General features: G+C 37.8%; 1 protein-coding gene across 2 annotated transcripts in view; it reads right to left on the bottom strand.

The window, feature by feature from the left end:
- Positions 1–27,117, bottom strand: part of MNS1 (meiosis specific nuclear structural 1) — an 87,459-nt gene that overhangs the window by 25,599 nt on the left and 34,743 nt on the right. For both annotated transcript variants that reach the window (XM_032621327.1, XM_032621326.1), the window contains 2 exons: positions 18,783–18,910; positions 1,554–1,656 (listed from right to left, as the gene is read on the bottom strand). In XM_032621327.1, the coding sequence (XP_032477218.1) occupies positions 1,554–1,656; positions 18,783–18,910 (231 nt within the window). The remainder of the gene's footprint in view (positions 1–1,553; positions 1,657–18,782; positions 18,911–27,117) is intronic.

Here is a 27,117-nt window from a genome sequence, read left to right as displayed (position 1 = left end):
TTGTACTAGGCTCTATAGAAAAAATGACATGACAAAAACATGTATGTACAAATTGTCACACACTTATGGAAGTACAATGTTCTCATTTCACAGATAAGAAAATTAAGGCTGAGAGAGAGAGCCAAAACTAGCACCTAAATATCCTGACACCTAGTCAAGTCCTAGGAGTATTTGACTTTAATTTTTGTGGATCAATTTTATTTAGAAAATAACAGCAATTCTTTCAACAGCCAGAATAAATATCTACAACTGCCTCGAATAATCTCAATTATCAAAATAATTAAACTGCAATCTACTGGTCAAACAGTACATTGTTTATGTTCTACTTTATTTTTTAAAGGGTAGAATATGGCTCATGAAGTGAAGTCTCCTTACCCTCTCCCACCACCTGTCACACCAAAGGTTATCATGTTAACAGCATGCTGTACAACCCACCAGACTTCTTCTATACTAACACACATGCACACACACATTTCACTACGGCCAGCATCTGTTCTTATTTGAAGCCTGTATAACACTGCACTGGTCAAGTATTTTGATATCACCCCTCTAATTCTATGTGTGTGTGAACATGTGTGTTGATATACAGAACACATATGTGTGTGTATATACATGCACACACAGATGCTGATATACACATACATACATGTACAAGTTTTTAAAAATGTACTGTGAAATGTATTATTCTCCAATTTTTTTTGCAACTTGCTTTTTTTCCTTTTAACATATAATATATTCTGTGGCCAACTTTAAAAGCCAAACTATTTCCCTTTACCTCTTTCTCTTTAATAGCCGTATAACATCTTTGAAAGGAATCTAGGAGAGGGGGAACTCTGCTATCAAAATCCTCTACAGAGTAATAAAGAAAAGAGAGAATGGTACTTAAAAGACTGTGTAACATTGCAATCAGACCTTTTCATCTATGTCTAGCCTTTATGAGTGACAACGAGAGCTCAAGTGATGACGTACACCCTGCTTTTAAGTGTTAATAAACCCTATTTTATATTATACTGTGTAACACTACTGCTGCGTGTGTCTGAAACTCCTTTGCCCAAGAGTAACTATTACCAGTAATGCACAGTAGGTCAGGAGTAAGAAAAGAGGATAAAAATAGAGGAAAACATGAGAAGAAAAGATAGCTATTTATGAAACAGAAACGTTTCCTGCTTATAGTTTATTTTTAAAAACATTTTAAAAATTAAAAATTTAGTAACATTCTAAAATACACTGATTATGCTAACAACTTGTATTGCTTTGTCAGAGAATAATCAGTTAGAGACCATCAAGAATGCTGGGAGTTACTGAATATAGCTGTTCATTCTAAGCATCAACCTAATTCCTTGTGTCTCTGAAAGGTTCTACTATTAAATTACACAAAGCTCAATATCCATAATTTCTTACACCTTAAGGATCTGCAAAGTATAAAAGTATTTGAGAAATCTAACAGTGTAAATTCTGTATAGAATGTAACAATTTTCCAAAAATTGGTCTATTTTTGGTTTTCTAAATGAAGCTAAAAATATGGAAAACATAATGACCAGAAACATGATTACCATTTGCTCATATTTAACGGCATCCTTTTCAGCAATCTGAGCTGCTCTTTCTTTACTCATGTAAGCTGCTTTTAATTTCTTCTCCAATTCTCGGAGCTCAATACTGTTTTAAAAAAGACAGAAATTTAAATTTGAGGACCATGTATCTGTTACCATTTTAAAAATAATATGTATCTGCAATTTAAATGAATGTTCTTCTAAATGCATAAAAGATATTTACATTATTTTTAAAATATTTTGAAAAAATACCCCTTTCTCCATTCATCCCAAGAAAAATCAGAATGCATGTGAAAAGAGACATTGTAATTAATTTTTCTAGACAAAACAACCCTTTTATTTTCAATAATCATCACTAAAAATCTTTCTGCCAGTGCCTGGCTCAGAAAAGGTGCTATATCAATATAGGTTAAAATTTCTGTCCAGTTACCAGTACTATTAGGCTAAAAGAATAACTATAGTGGAGAGGTTTAAACCTATACAAGTTACTTAAATTTTGTACCTTGGTTTTGCTATCTGTAAAAGGTATAGTTTTGGCAATTAAATAAGTTAATGTGTATAACAGTAGACACTCTACTACATATCGTAACTATTTTTTGATGATGATGAAGAGGGAGTAACATGGGCACGTTTAGGTCACTTCTCTGGGCTTGTTTACTTATCTGTTAAAAAAAATGGGGATTGGCGTCAGATAATCTCTGAATTACTTTTTAATCTATCACTCTCCTAAATTTAATGAAAACAATATGCCATACAAAAATTTTTATTTTACTGTGCCAGTCATAATTCTGAATATGACAGAATATGAGAACTCTGAGTTGGAAGGGCCCTGAGATGTCACCAAGATGTACATGTTAATTCTTACTGGAACAAAGAGGCACTCACCTACCTATAAACTCAACTTACAAGTACCCCCTACCTACAAAGAAACAATCATAAGGGGTAAGGGAAGAGAGATATTCCTGGTATTATGGTGTGGGTCCTTCTTGCCCTTACCATTGTAGGTGCAAATGTATATGACACAAGATTACCTTCTTACATAAAAATAGTGTTAGAAACGAGGACTAAGTTTCTAGGTTAGTCTACATATTTTATTCCACTAAGAGTTTGAGATACATTTACAAAGATTTTTGTTAGAGTTGGGTACTAATGATTATGCACCAATATACAAACCCAATCAATTTATAATAGTCTCTACAAAAAAATGTGCATTAAATTGCAAACAAACAACATTCAAATAAACGACCTTCATTTGAAGGACAAGGGGACCCATACCCATTGGATATACACCTAGAAGTGAAATGTCTGAGTCACAGGGTAGGCTGTGTTCAAATTGAGTAGATAATGGCAGTTTTCCAAAGCTTTGTCAGATTTACACTCTCATGAACAGTGTCTAAGCACTCGCACCACTCCACACCCTCAGCAACACTTTCGTCTTTTCATAGATTTTAACCATTCTTTTGGGGGATGTAATTTATCACTGGGGTTTTAATTTATGTTTCCCAACTACTAATGGAACTGAGACCTCTTCATATGTTGACTCATTTGTATAACTTCTGTGAAGTTCTTGTTTAATATTTTTAAAGAATTGTTTTCATTTTTATACTGGTTTGTCTACTTATTGTTGCATGAAAGTCTTTTTAAATTTATTTATTTACTTATTATTTTTGGCTGCGTTAGGTCTTCGTTGCTGCACGCCAGCTTTCTCTAGTTGCGTCGAGCGGGGGCTACTCTTCGTTACAGTGCACAGGCTTCTCATTGCGGTGGCTTCTCTTGTTGTGGAGCACAAGCTCTAGGCGCGCAGGCTTCAGCAGTTGTGCATGCGGGCTCAGTAGCTGTGGCTCGCGGGCTCTAGAGCACAAGCTCAGTAGTTGTGGCGCACGGGCTTAGCTGCTCCACGGCATGTGGGATCTTTCTGGACCAGGGCTGAAACCCGTGTCCCCCGCATTTGCAGGCGGATTCCCAACCACTGAACCACCAGAGAAGCCCAAAAGTTCTTTATATATTCCGGATACAAGTCTCTTGTTGGTTATATGCATTGCAAATACCTACTTCCAGTCTGTAGTTACTCTCACAGTGGTTTCTTCAGATGAAGAGTATTCTAATCCACCAATCTTTTTCTTCATTGTCAGTAACTTTTGTGTCATGTTTTAAGAAATGTTGCCCACCCCACAGACATAAATATATTTTCTTGTGTTAGTCTCTCAAAGCTTTGTTATTTCCCCATTAACTTTTAGACTATAATCCTCCAGGAACTGATTTTTATGTGTGGTGTGAGGTAGAAATCAAGTTCATTTTCTTCCATATGGATATCTAATTGATACAGTATCATTTTTTTAATGTCTATTTCTGAATGCCCTGCAGTGATTCCAAAATGTATATGGAAATGCAAAGTAGGAATGGCTAAAACAATTTTTTTTTTTTTTTTTTTGCAGTACACAGGCCTCTCACCGTTGTGGCCTCTCTCGCTGCGGAGCAGAGGCTCCAGACATGCAGGCTCAGCAGCCATGGCTCACGGGCCCAGCCGCTTGGCCGGCATGTGGGATCCTCCCAGGCCGGGTCACGAACCCATGTCCCCTGCATCGGCAGGCGGACTCTCAACCACTGTGCCACCAGGGAAGCCCTAAAACAATCTTTAAGAAGACCAAAATTGGAGACTTCTTCGGGATATGAATAGTTATTATAAAGCCACAATATTTAAGATAGTGTAGTTTTAGTACAGGATGAACAAACGGATCAATGGAATAGACTAGAGCAGCTCTTCTCAACTACAAGTTTTAAGCCCTAATGCCCTTAAGCATCTGTTATGTGCAGTGAATTAACTTGGTTCCTCTGGATCTAAAATAATACCAGCTATATACTGTCTTTGAGAAAATTAAAAATACAATCACTCAACTTTCTGTGACACTTGGTTCTCTTATGGAACCCCAGTTGCGGAAGGATGGGATAGAAAAATGCAAAAACAGATGCATGCACATATGCACACTTATTTTATGACAAAACTGGCACTGCAGAGCCAGTTTCCCTTTCTACTACTGCTAGTCAGTTTGGTAAATGTGCTATTTAGTAATTTACCTAAATTTTCAAATTAGCATAAAATTGTTCACAATATCCTGCTATGATCTACAGTGATCTCCCATTTGTATGATTTACAGTTGTATCACACTATCTATTCCTAGAATTGGTTATTTGTGCATTCTCTTTTACAGTTATATATTCCTGCCAGGGACTATCAATTTTATTGGCCTTTTTAAAGGCACAATTTTTGGCTTTGTTGATTCTACTTTATGTCTACATTCTAAATTGCTCATTTCTGACGTTATCTTTTATCCTACATTATTTTTTAATCACTCCAGATGGGAATTTTCTCTTTATTTTCAAATAATTCCAGATGGAGTCTTCTTTTCTAATAGTCATTTTAGATTATAAGCTATCCTCAAGGAATAGCTTTAGCTATTTATGGGGACAAGTTCTGGGGGTTTTTTAATCCTAGAATTTTTTTCTTGTAAAATATATACAACAAAAATTTGTCATTTTAACCATTTTTAAGTGGACAATTCAGTGGTGTTAATTACATTCATAATGCTCGGCAACTATCAACACTATTTCCAAACTTATTTTCCAAAAAGAAATGCTGTACCCATGTAAGCAATAACTCCCCATTCCTCCCTTCCCTGCTAATTTACTTTTTGTCTCTGCAAATCTGTCCCTAGATATTTCATGTAAGTGGAATTATACAGTCTTTATCCTTTTGTTTCTGGCTTACTTCACTTAGGATAATGCTTTTCAAGGTTCAACCATATTGCAGCATGTATGAGAGCTTCATTCCCTTTTATACCTGAATAATATTCTAATGTATATGCCACAGTTTGTTTATCTACTCATCTGTTGATAGACACTTAGGTGGCTTCTACCTCTTGGCTATTGTGAATAATGTTGCATTGAACATTGGCGTACAAGTATCTGATTGAGTCCCTGTTTTCAATTTTTCCAATTCTTTTGAGTGTACACCTAAGGGTGGAATTGCTGGACCACATGGTAATTCTGTTTAACTTTTAGAGGAACTGCCAAACTGTCTTCCACAGTGCACCATTTTACATTCCTACCAACAATGTCTGAGGTTTCCAATTTGTCCACATCTTCACCAACACTTATTTTCCATTGTTTTTATTACAGCTATCCTACCAGGTGTGAAATGGTATCTCCTTGTGGTTTTGATTTGCATTTCCCTAATAACAAATGTTGAGTACTTTTTCATGTGCTATTGCCCACTGTCTGTCTGCTTTGGAGAAATCTTTAAGTACCAGGCCCATTTTTGAATTGGGTTGTTTGTCTTTTGTTGTTGAACTGCAGGCATCCTTTATATATTATGGAAATTAAATCTTACCAGAGATACAATTTGCTTTTCTGGCCTGAGTTCTGAATTAGGAGAAACACAGATAAGCACATTGTGTCAGTCCTTCAGGTAGCTCCCAGGTAGGTTAGAATATACAGACACAATAATTTGCAAATAAGATCTGCTCTTCTTCCTCCAGAACCAGGGCCTGGTACTCTATGGTCTGCTGTCCTCAAGACTGCCTCATAGCTGGGAGGGGATGGAGCAAGGAAAAGTAAAAACACTACAGACTTTGCTTCCATTGCTAAGTTGCCTTTTTCTTGTTTGAGCATGCAGTTGGTTGCTATAAAACTTTGTTGTTCAGAGTTCTTACAAAGTTGATTCTGACAGTTTCTGCTAGTTTGACTGGGAGGACAGGAACTTGGAGCTGCCTACTACACCATTTCTCAGATGTCACTACAATCTTACAACCATTACTATGTGGCATTTTCATTATCATTCAGTTAAAAATACTTTCTAATTTCAATTCTGATTGCTTCTTTGGCCTGGGGTTATTTAGAAGTACATTTTAAAATATCTAAAAATACAAAGATTGTCTAGTTTTTGGGGGTCTTTTTGTTACTGTATATCTAGTTTAACTCCACTGTGGTCAGAGAACATACTATGTATGAAATAAATGTGTTAAAAATCTGTTGTATTTGTTCTGGCATAACAAATGGTCTGTTTTCATAAATGGTTCAAACATGTTTATTATAACTACTAATATAGTTGGGTTACATTTACAATCTTAATATATTCTTTCTATTTGTCTTACCTGTTCTGTGTTCTCTCTTCTCTTCTTTTTGTCTCTCTGTTTGGAGTCCCCAAGACCACCCCCACACTGGGTTCCATCACTCACTCAGAGGACTCACAGGACTTAGTATATAGTCATACTCATGGATATGATTTATCACAGTGAAATACAGAGCAAAATCGACAAGGAAAAAAAGCATGTCGGCAAAGTCTAGAGGAAATCAGCTGCAAGTTTCCAAAAGTCCTCTCCCAGTGGAGTCACACAGGAGACGCTTAATTCCCCCAGCAATAAGTTGTGACAACATATGAGAATTGTCTACCAGGAAAGCTCGCTAGAGACTTAGGGCCCAAGACTTTCATTAGGGGCTAGTCATGCATGTACCCTCTGCCTACCCAGTACCAAAATTACGACTACCAGAAGTAACAGAGTTCAGAGTGAACCACACTGTTTTCCAAACAATTAGGCACTCTTATCACAGAGTGGTGGGAACCTTCTTGAAATCCAAGTTTCCAGATGCCAGCCAAGGAACAAACTTGCAAAGCAGGGCTATCTGAGGAAATTAGCCTCAAGTGTGCTATGTCAACTCTTTTCTGCACAGCCTCATCATTCTTTATTATCACATTTTTCCCTCTATTAATTTGTTAATTGTATATTCTTTTCCAAATTTGTATTACAGAGATTACATGTTTGTTTCAAGTCTGATAAAATTTGTCCATTTTTTACCAAACAATGAAAGATTCTTGACCACTTTAACTTCATGTATGTACCTCCTACCTTACTTTTGTTATGGTTTGTTACATTTTTAACTATTTATATATTTTAAATCCCAAAGACATTACAATAAGTGATTTACAGATTCATATTTCACCTAGATTTACTACGCATTTTCCTCCCTGAAGTTTTGAGATTAATGTTGGGATCATTTTTATTCTTCTACCTGAAGAACAACTGCTAGTATTTCCTTTAATGCAGGGTTATCGTGATCAATTCTCTATTTTGTTTGACTGAAAATGTTATTTTTTTAATCCATCTTATTTATTTTAATAATTAACATATTGATTATCAGTCAGAAATGTAATAGTACTGGCATCAGCAAGGAACTAGTTGTACATTTAATAAGGGTAGACTATCTCAGTCTCTTCTTTGAGATAGTTTTTGCTGAACTTAAATACAAGTTATAAACAAGGTACTTATTTTTTCTTTCATAAAGCTATGTGTTAGCTATATAATAAATATACAATTGCTATTATTTAATAATTATAAATTGTATGGTCATAATTATACAATTAGTTGTAATAACTGTAAATAATTATAACTAATTGTACAATTAATTATAATTATTGATTAATGCTACAATTAAAATAGGATTTCTAAAACTAGACAGTGGTGGGGGCAGAGTCAAGATGGCGGCGTAGGAAGACATGGAGTTCACGTCTCCCCACAACTAGGGCGCCTGCCACACGCTGGTGGGGGACCTAGACGCCCAAGGAGATGAGAGTACCCCCTGAGCGATGGGTAGGATGTGGGGGGAGTGAGGGGGAAGGAGAAGTGGTGGCTGGGAGCGGGGAGGGGTTCCCATGCCTGGAGGGACCCTCAGGGGCTCAGATATCAGTGGGAGCACACCTAGAGTTTCCCTTGCCTAATCGGGCCCCAGGAAGCCCGCCGGGCTCCCCAGCTGGGTCCTCCGCCTTCCAAGGCCCGCTCCAGGCCACGTTGGTCCTAGGGGTATAGGAGGGAGATGGGGGGTGGGGCTGAGCAGAGAAGAGGAGTGGTGGACAGGGAGGGGCCCTCCAAGATCAGAGGATCAGGGAACACATGGAGGGCGTTTCCCCTGCTCACTATGGCCCAGGAAGCCTGCTGGGCTCCCGGGCCTGGTCCTCCATTCTCCCGGGCCCTGTTGGGTTGTGGGGGTCTTAGGGGCATAGGATGGAGGGAGAAGGGGGGGAAGAGGAGGAGAGGCAGATGGGAGGGCCCTCTGGGATTGGAGGAATAGGAGAGGGGCGGAGGGCATTTCCCCCACCCACTAAGCCTCGGGAAGCCTGTTGGGCTTCCAGGTCTGGTCCCCTGCCTTCTGGGGCTCCCTCTGGCCACGTGGCTCCTAGGGGCACAGGAGGGAGGTGGGGGGAAAGAAGAAGAGAGGCCAACAGGGAGGGGACCTCTAGGATCCGAGGATGGGGGGGAAAGCACCCTGCATTCCCCCCACCCACTAGAGCCCAGTGAGCCTGCTGGGGTCCTGGACCTGGTGCTCTGACCTCCAAGGCCAGAGGCACTCCTGGGTCCCTCCTGCTGCCTTGATCCTAAGCCCCACAAGCCACCCAGGGCCTTTTCCGGCCCTGTGGGTCCTAAGCATAGGCCCCACCCACCACATAAACCCCACCCCTGCCTAAGCCCCACCCCCCCACACAGCCAAGGCCTTTTCTGGCTTTTTTTTGTTTCTTTCCTCTCCTCTTTTTTACTATTGTAGTTCTGTTTTAGCTTCTGGTTGTTGTTTCATCTATATTTTTATTTTTTTATTCTTTCTAACATATCTGTTAGTTTTCTAATCTTATTTTTCACTCTGTTATTGTTCTGCTCCTTTTATTCTTCTTCTTCCTTTTTTTTTTTCTTTTGCCGCCCCACGTGGGTTTTGGGATCTTGGTTCACGAGCAGAGGGTTAGGCCAGAGCTCCTGTTGTGGGAGCTCCGAGTCTGAACCACTGGACTAACAGAAAACCTCAGACGCCAGGGAATATTCATCAGAGTGAGGTCACCCTGAGGTCCTCATCTCAGCACCAAGACTCAGCTCTACCCAACAGCCTACAAACTCTAATGCTGGAAGCCTCAGGCCAAAAATCAGTAAAACAGGAACACAATCCCACCCATCAAAAAATAAAATAAAATAAGACAACAAAAAATGTCACAGAAACCCTCAGAATGGGAGAAAACATTTGCAAATGAAGCAACTGACAAAGGATTAATCTCCAAAATTTACAAGCAGCTCATGCAGCTCAATAACAAAAAAACAAACAACCCCATCCAAAAATGGGCAGAAGACCTAAATAGACATTTCTCCAAAGAAGATATACAGAATGCCAACAAACACATGAAAGAATGCTCAACATCATTAATCATTAGAGAAATGCAAATCAAAACTACAATGAGATATCATCTCACACCAGTCAGAATGGCCATCATCAAAAAATCTAGAAACAATAAATGCTGGAGAGGGTGTGGAGAAAAGGGGACACTCTTGCACTGCTGGTGGGAATGTGAATTGGTTCAGCCACTGTGGAGAACAGTATGGAGGTTCCTTAAAAAACTACAAATAGAATTACCATATGACCCAGCAATCCCACTACTTGGCATATACCCTGAGAAAACCAAAATTCAAAAAGAGTCATGTACCAAAATGTTCATTGCAGCTCTATTTACAATAGCCAGGACATGGAAACAACCTAAGCACCCATCATCGGATGAATGGATAAAGAAGATGTGGCACATATACACAATGGAATATTACTCAGCCTTAAAAAGAAATGAAATTGAGCTATTTGTAATGAGATGGATAGACCTAGAGTCTGTCATACAGAGTGAAGTAAGTTAGAAAGAAAAAGACAAATACCGTATGCTAACACATATATATGGAATTTAAGGGAAAAAAATGTCATGAAGAACCTAGGGGTAAGATAGGAATAAAGACGCAGACCTACTGGAGAACGGACTTGAGGGTATGGGGGGGGGAGGGGTGAGTTTTGACAGGGCGAGAGAGAGTCATGGACATATACACACTAACAAATGTAGTAAGGTAGATAGCTGGGGGGAAGCAGCCGCAAGGCACAGGGATATTAGCTCGGTGCTTTGTGACAGCCTGGAAGGGTGGGATGGGGAGAGTGGGAGGGAGGGAGACGCAAGAGGGAAGACATATGGGAACATATGTATATGTATAGCTGATTCACTTTGTTATAAAGCAGAAACTAACACACCATTGTAAAGCAATTATACCCCAATAAAGATGTTTAAAAAAAAAAAAAAAATGTCACAGATGAGGGAGCAAGGTAAAAACCTATAAGACCAAATAAGTGAAGAGGAAACAGGCAAGCTACCTGAAAAAGAATTCAGAGTAATGACAGTAAAGATGATCCAGAATCTCAGAAGTAGAATGGAGGCACAGATTGAGAAAATACAAGAAATGTTTAACAAAGATCTAGAAGAGGGCTTCCCTGGTGGCGCAGTGGTTTAGAGTCTGCCTGCCGATGCAGGGAACATGTGTTTGTGCCTCGGTCTGGGAAGATCCCACATGCCACGGAGCGGCGGGGCCCGTGAGCCATGGCTGCTGAGCCTGTGTGTCCAGAGCCTGTGCTCCGCAACGGGAGAGGCCACAACAGTGAGAGGCCCACATACCACAAAAAAAAAAAAAAAGATCTAGAAGAACTAAAGAACAAACAAACATAGATGAACAACATAATGACTGAAATGAAAAATACGCTAGAAGGAATCAATAACATAAAACTGAGGCAGAAGAACAAATAAGTGAGCTGGAAGACAGAATGGTGGAAATAACTGCCGAGGAACAGAAGAAAAAAGAATGAAAAGAACTGAAGACAATCACAGAGACCTTTGGGACAACATTAAATGCACCAACATTCGAAATTATAAGGGTACCAGAAGAAGAAGAGAAAAAGGAAGGGTCTGAGAAGATATCTGAAGAGATTATAGCAGAAAACTTCCCTAACATGGGAAAGGAAATAGTCACCCAAATCCAGAAAGTGCAGAGAGTCCCATACAGGATAAACCCTAGGAGAAACATACCAAGACACATATTAATCAAACTAACAAAAATTAAATTCAAAGAAAAAATATTAAAAGCAGCAAGGGAAAAGCAAAAAATAACACACAAAGGAATCCCCATAAGGTTATCAGCTGATTTTTCAGCAGAAACTCTGCAGGCCAGAGGGAGTGGCAGGATATACTTAAAGTGATGAAAGAGAAAAACCTACAACCGAGATTACTCTACTCAGCAAGGATCTCATTCAGATTTGACAGAGAAATCAAAAGCTTTTCAGACAAGCAAAAGCTAAGAGAATTCAGCACCACCACACTAGCTTTACAACAAATGCTAAAGGAACTTCTCTAGGTGGGAAGCACAAGAGAAGAAAAGGACCCACAAAAACAAAATGAAAACAATTAAGAAAATGGTAATAGGAACATACATATCAGTAATAACCTTGAAAGTAAATGGATTAAGTGCTCCAAATAAAAGACACAGGCTGGCTGAATGGATACAAGAACAAGACCCATATATGCTGTCTGCAACAGACCGACTTCAGACCTGGGGACACATACAGACTGAAAGAGAAGGGATAGAAAAAGATAATCCATGCAAATGGAAATCAAAAGAAAGCTGGAGCAGCAATACTCATATCAGATAAAATAGACTTTAAAATAAAGAATGTTAAAAGAGACAAGGAAGGACACTACAAAACGATCAAGGGATCAATCCACGAAGAAGATATAACAATTATAAATATTTATGCACCCAACATAGGAGCACCTCAATACATAAGGTAAATGCTAACAACCATAAAAGGGGAAATCGACAGTAACACAATAATAGTAGGGGACTTTACACCCCACTTAACCAATGTACAGATCATCCAAACGGAAAATAAGGAAACACAAGCTTTACATGACACAACAGACTGGATAGATTTAATTGATATTTATAGGACATTTCACCCAAAAGTGTCAGAATACACTTTCTTCTCAAGTGCACACGGAACATTCTCCAGAATACATCACATCCTGGGTCACAAATCAAGCCTCGGAAAATGTAAGAAAATTGAAATCACATCAAGCATCTTTTCTGACCACAATGCTATGAGATTGGAAATCAATTACAGGAAAAAAACTGTAAAAAACACAAATACATGGAGGCTAAACAGTATACTGCTAAACAACCAAGAAATCACTGAAGAAATCAAAGAAGAAATTAAAAAAATACATAGAAACAAATGACAATGAAAACACACAACCCAAAACCTATGGGACACAGCAAAAGCAGTTCTAAGAGGGAAGTTTGTAGCAATTCAATTTCACCTAAAGAAACAAGAAAAATCTCAAATAAACAATCTAACTTACACCTAAAGAAACTAGAGAAAGAAGAACAAAGAAAACCCAAAGTCAGCAGAAGGAAAGAATCATAAAGACCAGAGCAGAAATAAATGAAACAGAAATAAAGAAAACATAGCAAACATCAATAAAACTAAAAATTGGTTCTTTGAGAAGATAAACAAAATTGATAAACCTTTAGCCAGACTAATCAAGAAAAAAAGGGAGAGGATGCAAATCAATAAAATTAGAAATGAAAAAGGAGAAATCACAACTGACACCACAGAAATAGAAAGGATTCTAAGAGACTACTACAAACAACTATATGCCAATAAAATGGACAACCACAAAGAAATGGACAAGTTCTTGGAAAGGTACAATTTTCCAAGACTGAATCTGGAAGAATTAGAAAATATAAACAGACCTATCACAAGTAATGAAACTGTAATTAAAAATCTTCCAACAAACAAAAGTCCAGGACCAGATGGCTTCACAGGCAAATTCTATCTAACATTTAGAGAAGAGCTAACACCTATCCTTCTCAAACTCTTCCAAAAAATTGCAGGAGGAGGATCACTCCTAAATTCTTTCTACAAAGCCACCATCACCCTGACACTAAAACCAGACAAAAATACTACAAAATAAGAAAATTACAGACCAATATCACTGAAGAACATAGATGCAAAAAGAGGATACAGACAGATGGAGAGATATACCTTGTTCTTGGATTGGAAGAATCAATATTGTGAAAATGACTCTACTACCCAAAACAATCTACAGATTCAATGCAATCCCTATCAAACTACCAATGGCATTCTTCACAGAATTAGAACAAAAAATTTTACAATTCATATGGAAACACAAAAGACCCCGAATAGTCAAAGCAATCTTGCGAAAGAAAAACGGAGCTGAGGAATCAGGCTCCCTGACTTCAAACTATACTACAAAATTACAGTAATCAAGACAGTATGGTATTGGCACAAAAACAGAAATATAGATCAATCGTACAGGATAGAAAGCCTGGAGATAAACCCATGCACATATGGTCACCTAATTTATGACAAAGGAGGCAAGAACATACAATGGAGAAAAGACAGCCTCTTCAGTAAGTGGTGCTGGGAAAAGTGGACAGCTACATGTAAAAGAATGAAATTAGAACACTTCCTAACACCATAGACAAAAACAAACTCAAAATGGATTAAAGACCTAAATGTAAGACCGGACACTATAAAACTCTTAGGGGAAAACACTCTTTGACATAAACCACTGCAAGATGTTTCTTGACCCACCTCCTAGAGAAATGGCAATAAAAACAAAAATAAACAAACGGGACCTAATGAAACTTAAAAGCTTTTGCACAGCGAAGGAAACCATAAGCAAGACAAAAAGACAACCCTCAGAATGGTAGAAGATATTTGAAATGAAGCAACTAACAAAGGATTAATCTCCAAAATATATAAACAGCTCATGGAGCTCAGTATCAAGAAAACAAACAACCCAATTAAAAAATGGGCAGAAGACCTCAACAGACATTTCACCAAAGAAGACATACAGATGGCCAAGAGGCACATGAAAAGCTGCTCAACATCACTAATTATTAGAGAAATACACATCAAAACTACAATGAGGCATCACCTCACGCCAGTCAGAATGGCCATCATCAAAAAATCTACAAACAATAAATGCTGGAGAGGGTGTGGAGAAAAAGGAACCCTTTTGCACTGTTGGTGGGAATGTAAATTGACACAGCCACTACGGAGAACAGTATGGAGATTCCATAAAAATCTAAAAACAGAACTACCATACGACCCAACAATCCCACTACTGGGCTTATACCCTGAGAAAACCATAATTCAAAAGGACACATGTACCCCAATGTTCACTGCAGCACTATTTACAATAGCCAGGACATGGAAACAACCTAAATGTCCAACGATAGATGAATGGATAAAGAAGATGTGGTACATACATACAATGGAACATTACTCAGCTATGAAAATGAACGAAATTAGGTCACTTGTAGAGATGTGGACGGACCCAGAATCTGTCATACAGAGTGAAGTAAGCCAGAAAGAGAAAAAAAAAATTGTATATTAACACATATATGTGGAATCTAGAAAAATGGCACAAATGAACCCATTTGTAGGGCAGGAACAGAGACATAGATGTAGAGAATGGACATGTGGACATGAGGGGGAAGGGGAGGGTGGGACGAATTGGAAGACTAGGTTTGACATAAATACACTACCAGGTGTAAAATAGAGAGCTAGTGGGAAGCTGCTGTATAGCACAGGGAGGTCAGCTCGGTGCTCTGTGACGATCTAGATGGGTGGTGGTGGGGTGTGGGAGGGATTCCCAAGAGGGAGGGGATATAGGGATACATATAGCTGATTCACTTCATTGTACAGCAGAAACTAACACAACACTGTAAAGCAATTTTACTCCAATAAAAAATAAATAAAATAAAACTAGACAGTGAGTTTCTCAACTCCAGTTAAAAGCTATAATAAAATTAGATTGTCTTTCAAATATTTTCTTGGATTAAAAAAAATCATGTGTTCTAAATAATACAAAAGAGTCTCATGACTTCTGAACTTGAACAATTATTTTCAAAATAAATTTCACTGATTTTTAAAAATTTACCCTGGGTTTTTTTTTTTTTTTGTTTTTTTTTTTTTGGGTACACGGGCCTCTCACTGCTGTGGCCTCTCCCATTGCGGAGCACAGGCTCCGGACGCGCAGGCTCAGCGGCCATGGCTCACGCGCCCAGCCGCTCCGCGGTATGTGGGATCCTCCCGGACCAGGGCACGAACCCGTGTCCCCTGCATCGGCAGGCGGACTCTCAACCACTGTGCCACCAGGGAAGCCCTACCCTGGGTTTTAAAAATTAATTTCTTTTAAGTTTAAAGAGCCGAATCATGATATAGGTGATTTTTAATTACTTTGGATACATTTCAAGCACCACAGCAAACATTTCCTTCAATTTAGACCTGCCAATTTCCAGATGAATACACTGATCAGAAAATGGTCCATTTCTGCATGTCAGTCAAAATTTTACCACGGCTTATGCACAAAATTTAAAACTCTTAGCAGTTTTGACACTGCTGAGAGGAAACATACTCTATTTGAAAGAATACTCAAGAATGACTTTTGCCTTATGTTTGAAGAAACTTTCCACAATGTATATAGAATACTAAATTTTCTTTCAGTCCTTTAAATCCAGTCTTCTAGTTTCTAATGTTGCTGCTCAAAATTCAGTCATACTTCTCAGTGTTGCTCCTTTGAAGGCAGTAGTCGTTTTTGTGTGGCTACTTTTGTGATTTTTATGATTTTCTTTATTGTTAGATTTCTAAAGTTTGACTAGGATGAGCATAGATGTATGTTTAATTATTTACTGTGTCTCTGTGGCTTTATGCCTTTTATTATTTTTGAAATTCTCAGACCGTATCTCTTTGAATACTGCTTCTGCATCATCCACTTCATTTCTACTACCAGAATTAAAATTATACATCTGGTAGAACAGCGGTCCCCAACCTTTTTGGCACCAGGGACCAGTTGGTCTTGTGGAAGACAATTTTTCCACGGAGGGTGAGGGGTGGGGGGAATGGTTGAGGCGGTAATGCGAGCAATGGGGAGTGGCAGGTGAAGCTTCACTCACTTGCCCGCCGCTCACCTCCCGCTGTGTGGCCTGGTTCCTAAAAGGGAGTGGGCCGGTACTGGTCCACAGCCCGGAGGTTGGGGACCCCTGTGGTAGCACTTTCCAGCACAGCCCTTACCTCTTTTAAGTTCTCTTTTGTCTTTTTCTGCCCTTTTGTCTCTCTATGCTTATTGTGGATATTTTCCACTAAACTGCACATTATCTCTTCATCTGTTTCTATCTAATAAAATCTAATTAAATTCTGGATTATTAAAGTACAACATACACCAAAGTACACAACTCTTAAGCAAACAGCGTGTAGAATGATGTTGAACACCTTACTATATGCTTACTGGCCAAGCTCTGCTTCACTTGTTAACTCTCAGCCATACTTTTGCCATCTGCAGAAACTTCCAGGAGAAATGCAGCTACAAATCCTAGGCTCACCATTCCGGCTTCCTTCCTCTCCCATATCTTATTATTTTACTTTGTCTAGACAGTCTGCTCTGAGAGGGAGCTTTTATCTGAATCACCTAGTCTTCAACTGCTAGAAAGGTCCTGTATTTAAATCTTTTATCAGTGAATCAGACAAAGATATATGAAACATTTATTTCATCTTCAGAAAACATAAAAGCGTGAGTGATAGCTAACAATAATTGCAGAATTAAGATCAAAAAAGATAGTTTGAGACTAGAGCAATACGAAGACATTAGCAGCAATTTTAAATCTTTTTTTTCTTCTAAGAATTAGTAATCCCTTAGAGAATGTGATAAAAGTTGTGGACACAGAAAAATACACATGGGTACATTTGCCAAACATACATATATAATTTAATGGGCTCAAAACCTCTGGAGCTCATCCATGGGTTATACAATATTCTATAGAAGCCTTGCTCAGTTAAAGATAAAATGTAACAACTATCAAAGTAAATTCCTAATATATTCAACTACATAAGTACAGAATGGGCATTTAGTTAGTCTGAGTTTTAATCAATAGTGTGATAGGCTGCCACTGAAAATTAATTCTATATTAGGCAACATTAAGAAACATATTCTAGAACAATGTGGTTAATAGTCTCACTATTAGGAGTACTAAACAGTACCCTAGGGACTTCCCTGGTGGTGCAGTGGATAAGACTCCGTGCTCCCAATGCAGGGGACCTGGGTTCAGTCCTTGGTCAGGGAACTAGATCCCAAATGCATGCCACAACTAAGAGTTCACATGCCACAACTAAGAAGCCCACATGCCACAATTAAGAAGACAACATGCTGCAACTAAGGAGCCGGTGCTCTGCAACTAAGGAGCCTGCCTGCCACAACTAAGACCCGGTGCAACCAAATAAATAAATAAATATTCTTTAAAAAATTAAATAAAATAAACAGTACCCTAGAGTATTACACATAATTGTGGGGGCAATATTTTGTTAAGGAATACTAAAAATCTACATTACATCTACAGAAGAGAACCAGGATGGTAAAGAAGCTTGAAATCATGTTATCTGAGGAACAAATGAAGGAATAAGGGACATTTAACTTACAGAAGGAAATGCTTAGTGGATTCACAAATATGAAGAGATGTCCTAAAGAAAAACTCGATTTATTTCTTTTTCAATCAGATAGCAGAACTAAGATAAATGCCTGGATATTACAGGGAAATTAATTTTGAAACAATAGGAAAAAAAGGATTATTCAAAGATAGGGCTGAATGAAAAAGTTCCTATGGCAGTCACTAGACAGGCTAAACCACAGCTGACCAGCCACCTTCCAGAAATACTGTAGGAAATTTATGTAGGGGCATAAAATTAAATTAGGTATCATCTAAGATTTTTCTTATAAGTAGAATTCATGCGTCTATTTTTTATAAGAGGTCATTTTAAAAATTATCTTTAGAGAAGAGGGAATTGATACTGATTTTCACATTAAATATTAACACTGTATTTCTACGAATATTACCTCTTTTCTCAGATGAACATATATATAGGATTTAAAGCAGTATTTCTAGTCAAAATATTAACTAAGTACAATGACATAGAGAAAGAAATCTCACTCTCAGATGCTAAGCATTACATAAAAGTTTAAAGATAAGTGAAGTAAGTCAGACAGAGAAGGACAAATATCATATATCACTTATATGCAGAATCTAAAAAAAAATGATACAAACGAACTTATTTACAAAACAGAAACAGACTCAGAGACTCAGAGAATTAGCTTATGATTACCAGGGGGGAATGGCAGAGGGGAGGTGTAGATTGGGAGTTTGGAATTGACATGTACACACTGCTATATTTAAAATAGATAACCAAGGACCTAATGCAAAAAAAAAAACTTTTTTTAAGTGGCCAAAAAGATTAAATAAATGAAATTTTTGGAAGCCAAGATACCTGTTTTCTCTTACTTGTTGCCTCATCTTTTCATCCTTTAGACTTTCATGTTTAAGTTTTGCCAATTCCATAGCCAATTTTTCTTCTTGTTCAAGCTGGAGCTCCCTCAATCTTTTGTTTTCTTCTGCCTAAATAAAAAAATAAATAACTTTAGTCATTTGTCCCCCAGAACCAGATTTTTTTTCATTAAGGTTGAATTTGTTTTATAGCAAAAAACTACAAGTACCTTCTGAGCAGTTCACTGTTTATGTTTTAAAATACAAAATATAATTTCAATAAATAATTTTTCTGAACATTTTATCTGGAAAATGTTCTGAACATTTTATCACGGAAAATTTCTGAACATTTTATCTGAATGTTTTTTTTTCTGAACATTTTTTCATGGAAAATTTCAAACATCACCAAAAGTAAGAAGAATAATGAAACACTCCCTCAGGTAGCCATCACTCATCTTCAAAAATTATCAGTATTTTGCCAATCTTTTTTCTCTACTCTTCCACTCCACTCCCACATTTTCCTATATATATATATTTTTTGCTAGAGTATTTAAAAACAAATCCTAGATATATCATTACCATGTAAATAATTCAATATTGATCTCTACCTGACAAGAATTTCTCCTTACATAACCATACAATAAACTGAAATAACAATAATTCTTTAGTAAGGTCTAATAACTTTTCCATATTCAGATTTCCCCAGCTGTCTCGAAGATCTTTTTTTTTTTGGTTTGTTCAAATCAAAATCCAAAGAAGGTCCATATATTGTATCTAGTTATGATTTCTATTAAGTCTCTTTTATTTTTTTAACAGTCTCCTCACAGACTACCCCCTGCCAGCACACTGATTTGTTGTGGAAATTAGGACATATGTCCCACAGAATGTCTCACATTCTGAATTCGACTGATTGCTTCACCAGGATATCTTGTTTCTCTTTTGTATTTCCTATAAAATGGTAGAAAGATCTAGAGACTTGATTAAATTCTGTATTTAGGAAAGAATATGCACATGAAAAGATGTTCAGTATCATCAGACATCAGGAAATTCAAGTTAAAACTACAATTATATATCACTACATACCTACTGGAATGGCTAAAACAAAAAGTAGCAGCAAAAACAAATGCTGGTGAGAAACAGCATTATTCACTGGGTGGGAATGTAAAATGGTATAGTTACTCTGGAAAATAGTTTTTACGGTACAACTCAACAGTTGTACTCTTAAGCATTTCTCCCAGAGAAATGAAAATTTATGTTTATTTAAAAAACCTGTACCCAAATGTTTACAGCAGATTTATTCAAAATACCCAACTGAAAATACCCAGACATCCTTCAACAGGTGAATGGTCAAATAAACTGTGGTATATCCATACTGTGGAACACCACTCAGCAACAAAAAAGAATGAGTATTCATACAAAGTACAATCTGGATGAATCTCCAGGAATTATGCTGAGTGAAAAAATCCAATCCCAAAAGGTTACATACTGTTTGATCCTATTTATATAATGTTCTTGGAACATGTTCTATTTTAAAGCTGAAACATAATTCACACAGCATAAAATTCACATTTCACAATTCACGACTCAGCAGTTTTTTAGTACATTCACAATGTTGTGCAACCAACACCACTACCTAGTTCCAGAACTTTATTTTCTTAATAGACTACTATTTGGAGCAGTATTGGGTTCACAGCAAAACTGACAAGAACAGAGTTCCCAATAAACACTCTGCCCACACACATGCACAGCGCCCTATCAACATCCCACACCAGAGGGGACATTTGTTACAATCAGTAAACCTACACTGACACATCATTAACACCCAAAGTCCATAGTTTACCTTACTCTTCATTCTTGGTGTTATATATTCTATGGGTTTAAACAACTGTATGATGACATATATACCTACCATTACAATATTATACAGAGTAGTTTCACTGCCCTAAAAATCCTCTTTGTTCTGCTTATTCATCCCACCCTCTCCAAAACCCCTGGAAACCCCTGATCTTTTCACTAACCCCATTGTTTTGCCTTATCCAGAATGTCATATAGTTGAAATCATTCATTATGTAGCCTTTTCAGATTGGCTTCTTTCACTTTCATGTCTTTTCATGGCTTGATAGCTCATTTATTTTAGCACTGAATAATATTCTGTTTTCTGGATTATTTATCCATTCACCTACTGAAGGACATCTTAGTTGCTTACAAGTTTCGGCAATTATGAATAAAGCTGCCATAAACATCCATGTGCAGTTTTGTGTGTGGATGTAAGTTTTTAACATTACAGAACATTTTTATCACCCGAAAAAGAAACCCCATACCTGTTAGCAGTCACTCACCATTCCACTTACCCCTCAACCACTAATCTACTTCCTATCTGTGTGAATTTGCCTATTCTAGATATTTCATTTAAAAGAAATCATACAATATGTGGCCTTTTTGTGTTTGGCTTCTTTCATTTAGCATAATGCTTTCAATGTTCACCTATGTTGCAGTACATATCAGTAATGCATACCTTTTTATGGCTGCATAATATACAATTGTACAGATATAACATATTTTGCTTATCCATTCACAAGCTGATGGGCATTTGGGTTGTTTCCACTTATCTGGCTATCATGATCAATGCTGCTATGAACATCTGTGTAAAAGTTTTTGTGTGGACATAGATTTTCAATTATCTTGGTCATATGCTTAGGAGTGTAACTGCTATGTAATATAGTAACTATGCTTAACTTTTTGAGGAACTACCAAACAGTTCTGTACAGCCACTACACCATTTTACATTTCCAGCAGCAATGTACAAGGGTTCCAACACTTATTTTCCTTTTTTTTTCCTCCAATTGCAGCAGTCCTCGTGGGTCTGAAGTGGTATCTCACTGTGGTTTTGATTTGCATCTCCCTAATGACTAATGATGTTGAGCATTGCTTTTTGTGCTTATTGCTCACTTGTATATCTTCTTTGGAGAAATGGCTATTGAAATCCTTTGCTCATTAAAAAATTTTTTTTCTTTTTACTGATGAGTTGTACATGTAATGTTCTTTAAGTGACAAAATTATAGAAATGGAGAACATATTAGTGATTTCTACAGTTAGGGATGAGGTAGGGACGGACAAGAAAGAGAAGGGTATGCTTATAAAAGGACAAAATGTGGGATCCTTGTGATCATGGAACTCCTCTGGATCTTGGCTATATGTTATTATATATACAAAGCTACACATGTTATAAACTGTATAGAACTAAACACACACACACACACAAGTAAAACTGGGGAAATCTGAACAAGACTGGTGGATTGCATCACTGTTGATATCTTGTTTGTGATATTGTACTATACTTTTGCAAGATGTACCACCGGGAGAAATTAGGTACAGGATATATAGGAACTTTATGTATTTTTCTTACAACTTCATATGAATCTATAATTATCTCAATAAAAATTTAAATGAACAAAAAGCAACAGCAAGTACTGCTGTGGACACAAAGCCATTGGAATTCTTATACATTACTTGAGGAAATGCAAAGTAGTGCAGTAACTCTGGAAAATGATTTGGCAGTTTCTTATAAAATGAAACTTACACATACCATATGACCCAACCATCCTACTATCAGATATCTAGCCAAGAGAAATGAAAATTTATGTTCATACAAAAGTTCGTATTCAGTTTTATTCACATTTGCCCAAAACTGTAAACAACTCAAATTTACTTCATACTGTGAATGGATAAACAAACTGTGGTACCTCCATATAATAGAATACTACTATACCATTCAGCAATTAAAATGAATGATTCATACAACAACACAAAATCTTAAATTTGTTTTGCTAAGTGAAAGAAGTCAGACCCAAAAGGTGACATATTACATAATTCCATTTATATGAGACTACAGAAAAGATAAACCTATTGGACAAAAAAGAAATCAATTGTTTCCAGGGATTGGGGGGTGGTGTGAGTGGTTGACTATAAAGGGGAAGCATGAGGGGACTTTTGGTGTGATGGATTGCTTTGTATGACATTGTGATGGTGGAAACAGTAATCTGCATTTGCTAAAATCCATAGAACTGTATTAACAAAGAATGAATTTTATAATATGCAAATTTAAAATGAAATCAACTAGTACATCCATACTGTGTACTACTACTTAATAATAAAAAGGAATCAACTGCTGACACATCCAACAACATGGATGAATCTCAAGAGCATTATGTGGAGTGAAAAAAGCCTATTCTAAAGGTAACAGACAAAAAAAAATGGTTCTGAAGAACTTAGGGGCAGGACAGGAATAAAGACACAGACGTAGAGAATGGACTTGAGAACACAGGGAGGGGAAAGGGTAAGCTGGGACGAAGTGAGAGAGTGGCATGGACATATATACACTACCAAATGTAAAATAGATAGCTAGTGGGAAGCAGCCACATAGCACAGGGAGATCAGCTTGGTGCTTTGTGACCACCTAGAGGGGTGGGATAGGGAGGGTGGGAGGGAGACGCAAGAGGGAGGAGATATGAGGATATATGTGTATGTATAGCTGATTCACTTTGTTATAAAGCGGAAACTAACACCATTGTAAAGCAATTGTAAAGCAATTATACTCCAATAAAGATGTTTAAAAAAATAAATAAATAAAGGTTATAGACGTATGATTCCACATATGTATGGAATCACATGCAGGACTGTTTATATAACATCTTTTTTTAAAAATAAGATTCTTGAAATAACAAAATTATAGAGATGGAGAACAAATTAGTGATTGCCAGTCATTGTGGGGTTTGAAGGAAGTGTGTGACAATAATGGGGTAGGTAGCATGAATGAGGTCTTGGTGGTGATGGAATAGTTCTGTATCTTTTTTTTTTTTTTTTTTTTTTGGTGTTACGCAGGCCTCTCACTGTTGTGGCCTCTCCCGTTGCGGAGCACAAGCTCCAGATGCGCAGGCTCAGCGGCCATGGCTCACGGGCCCAGCCGCTCTGCGGCATGTGGGCTCTTCCTGGACCGGGGCACGAACCCGTGTCCCCTGCATTGGCAGGCAGACTCTCAACCACTGCGCCACCAGGGAAGCCCTAGTTCTGTATCTTGAATGAGGTGGTGGTTGCATAAATCTACACATGTAATAAAATGACATAGAAATATATACGCATAACACAGCAATGACATTTTACAGGGTTGATATCATATTACAGTTGTGTAAGATGTAACCATTGGGGGAAACTGCCCAAGGGCACAGTGGACCTCTCTGCACTATCTTTGCACCTTCCCAAGGATATGTAATTATTTCAACATTAGAAAAAAAAAAGAAATCAATCAGATTGATTGAGGACAATCAATCAGACTGGGGAGGACAATGGAATGCAGACTATAACAAATTAACTGTATTAAAAATCAATCAAAAAAACCAACCAAACAAAAATCAATCAAATAACCACAATGGAGGAGATAGGTAGGAGTGGACATAAGTAACTTTGGAAAAAAGTTTGACTAGATATTGCAAGGCTAAAGACACAAAGAACTGTACCTAAGTCTGTATTGTAGTAAGTAAATGTGTTGTTCACAAGGGTACAGGTTAGCAATTCTGAAACTATTTGTATTCTAGGGTTGAAAGAATAAATAAATATACTGTAGATAGTGAGAGCCAGCTTTCTTTTTGTTGGGAGAATGCAATTACAAACAAGGAAAGGAGAAAGACTAAAATGAGCCCTGTGGTGGCAGACTGGAGTCAGCAGTACCAACTCAGGCTCATGGGTTTTTTTTTATTAATAAATACATGCAGATAGACAGACACACAAATGTAAACACAGATGTGTGTGTATGGTTATTTTCTAGTTTGTTTTCTAGTTCTTTCCACCTAGAGGGAGTAGAGCAGTAAAACCCCAGTAATAATGAACACGTCCATCATTCAGACCTTGGTTTCTAAATACCATTTTCCAATAAAAGGAACCAAGTCTTCTTAGAGAACTGGTTGATTCCAAGGCAAGGGAAGAATAAGCTGAGCCTGGAACATCTTGTGGTGCCAGAAAGCAAGTAAACTGCATGTGTAGAGAGGGTCACATGGCAGGGAATGTCAGCAACCTCTGGGAGATGAAAACTTCAGGCTTACAACTACAAGAACATGAACTCTGCTGACAACTTAAACAGGCCAAGAAGAGGCCCCAAGATCCAGATGACAATGCATCCCAGGCAACACCTTGATTTCAGCCTTGTGAGACCAAGCAGACAATCCAGCTACACCATGCCTGGACTTCTGACCTACAGAAATTGTGAGGTAATAAATGGATATTGTTTTAAGCCACTAAGTTTGCGGAAGTTTGTTACACAGCAAACTACAGAAACAGAAAACTAATATAATAAATGAACTATAGTCTTCAAAATTGTCAAGGTCATGAAAGAGAAAAAAAGGGAGGAACTCACAGAATGGAGGAGACTAAGGACACCTGACAACTAAATGCAATTTGTGATACTGGAACAACAACAACAAAAAGGTGTTAGTGGAAAAACTGATGAAATCTGAATAAATCTCACAGTTTAGTTAATAGTATTGTGGCAAGGCTAATTTCTTCATTTTGATAATTATTCAATGATTATATTAGCGGTAACATAAAGGAAAGTCAGGTCAAGGGTATTATTTTTGCAACTATTCTGTAAAACTAAACTTATCTCAAAAAGTTAAAAATATGGATATGTCCAAGTTCTATCTGCTGAAAAGACCTGGAACCAATATAATAAGCATATCTAACACCCAAGAGTAATAAGCATATCTAAACCCAAAACTGTCTCCACTAAATGATAACAGAACTCCTTGGTACAATGGCCAATTCCAGGTATGAAGCAAGAAATTTACAAGATGAACCTTGTATTAGGGTTTTCGAGAGAAACAGAAACAATATAATAAGGAATCAGCTTAAGCAATTATGGAAGCAGGCACGTCCCAAGATCTGCAGGGTGAGTTGGAAAGCTGGAGACAGAAGCCAGCCAATAGTTTAGTTCCAGTCTAACATCAAAGGCCTGAGAGCCACTGGAGTAGTTCCTGTCTGAAGGCTGGCAGGCTTGAGACTCAGTAAGAACCATTTCAGTTCAAAATCTGCTTTACTCGGGCTTCCCTGGTGGCGCAGTGGTTGAGAGTCCGCCTGCCGATGCAGGGGACATGGGTTCGTGCCCCAGTCCGGGAGGGTCCCGCATGCTGTGGAGTGGCTGGGCCCGTGAGCCATGGCCGCTGAGCCTGCGCGTCCGGAGCCTGTGCTCCGCAACGGAAGAGGCCACAACAGTGCGAGGCCCGCATACAGCAAAAAAAAAAAATCTGCTTTACTCAGTCTATTAATTTAAATGCTAATCTCATCCAAAAACACCCAAAATAATGGCTGACCAAATATCTGGGCACCCCACGGCCCAGTCAAGCTGGCACGTAAAATTAACCATCCCTAGCCTGTAACACTGTATTCTGACAAAAAACAAGGAAGCTACCACAAATAAAGGGAGTCTTGTCAAAAGGACACAGAAGCAATAAAAGGGCATCCATTAGCCAAATGTAGGACAATCTGAGCATGAAAAAGGATAATAAATACAATTAATTCAAGTATATAAAGGCCCATGACTCCAAAAAAAAAAATTTTTTTTAAGGTAAAAAGTCCAAACCTCAAGAAAACAAAATTTTAAAAAGCAACATAGGCATACACCAATGGAAGTGACTAGGGCACCAATTCTTACTCTGAAAATTATTTATCTCCCTTTCCAGTAAAAACTATATCTCAGGGTACCAAATTATGCTAGTTGATGAGGGAAAGTTCTTTACAGAGGAATTGCAGCTAATTAAATGTGAAAGGAACAACAAAATTAGAAAATCAGTGTTTTGCAACCCCTAATAATGAAAAAGATTCATTGGTGAAACCAAAGGTTAAAGTTTGATGGAGATCTTTACAATGGAGGAACCAGGCTGTCCCATTAAACCCACTAATCAACATTAGCATCAACATCAGCACCAGTATGTGCCTGCTGGTGGGATAAGATATCAAGGATAGCACTGCCATGGAGTCACAGCCAAAAGAGTTGTACCTAAATCTAATCCCGCCCTTAGGGCTAACTTTCATTTAGAGGAAATATAAGACATAGGGGAACAAAGTAAAGGAACCACTGAGGAAGCAAACAGATAAATTCAGAAAGTGGGATATCCTATTAAACAACTGGCCTAGCTTCTTTAACAAGTTAAAAACATGAAGTTAACAAAAGAAGCACAGGGAAGGGTTGTTTTAGATTAAAAGGGACCTGACATAACCAAATACACTGGATAAACCTTGTTTGGATCTGATTAAAACAAACCAACTGTAAAAGCAGTCTTCTGACACAATCA

The sequence above is a fragment of the Phocoena sinus genome, chromosome 2 (assembly GCF_008692025.1).
Source record: "Phocoena sinus isolate mPhoSin1 chromosome 2, mPhoSin1.pri, whole genome shotgun sequence".
Classification (NCBI taxonomy): Eukaryota; Metazoa; Chordata; class Mammalia; order Artiodactyla; family Phocoenidae; genus Phocoena; species Phocoena sinus.
This window is presented reverse-complemented; position numbering and strand designations above follow the sequence as displayed.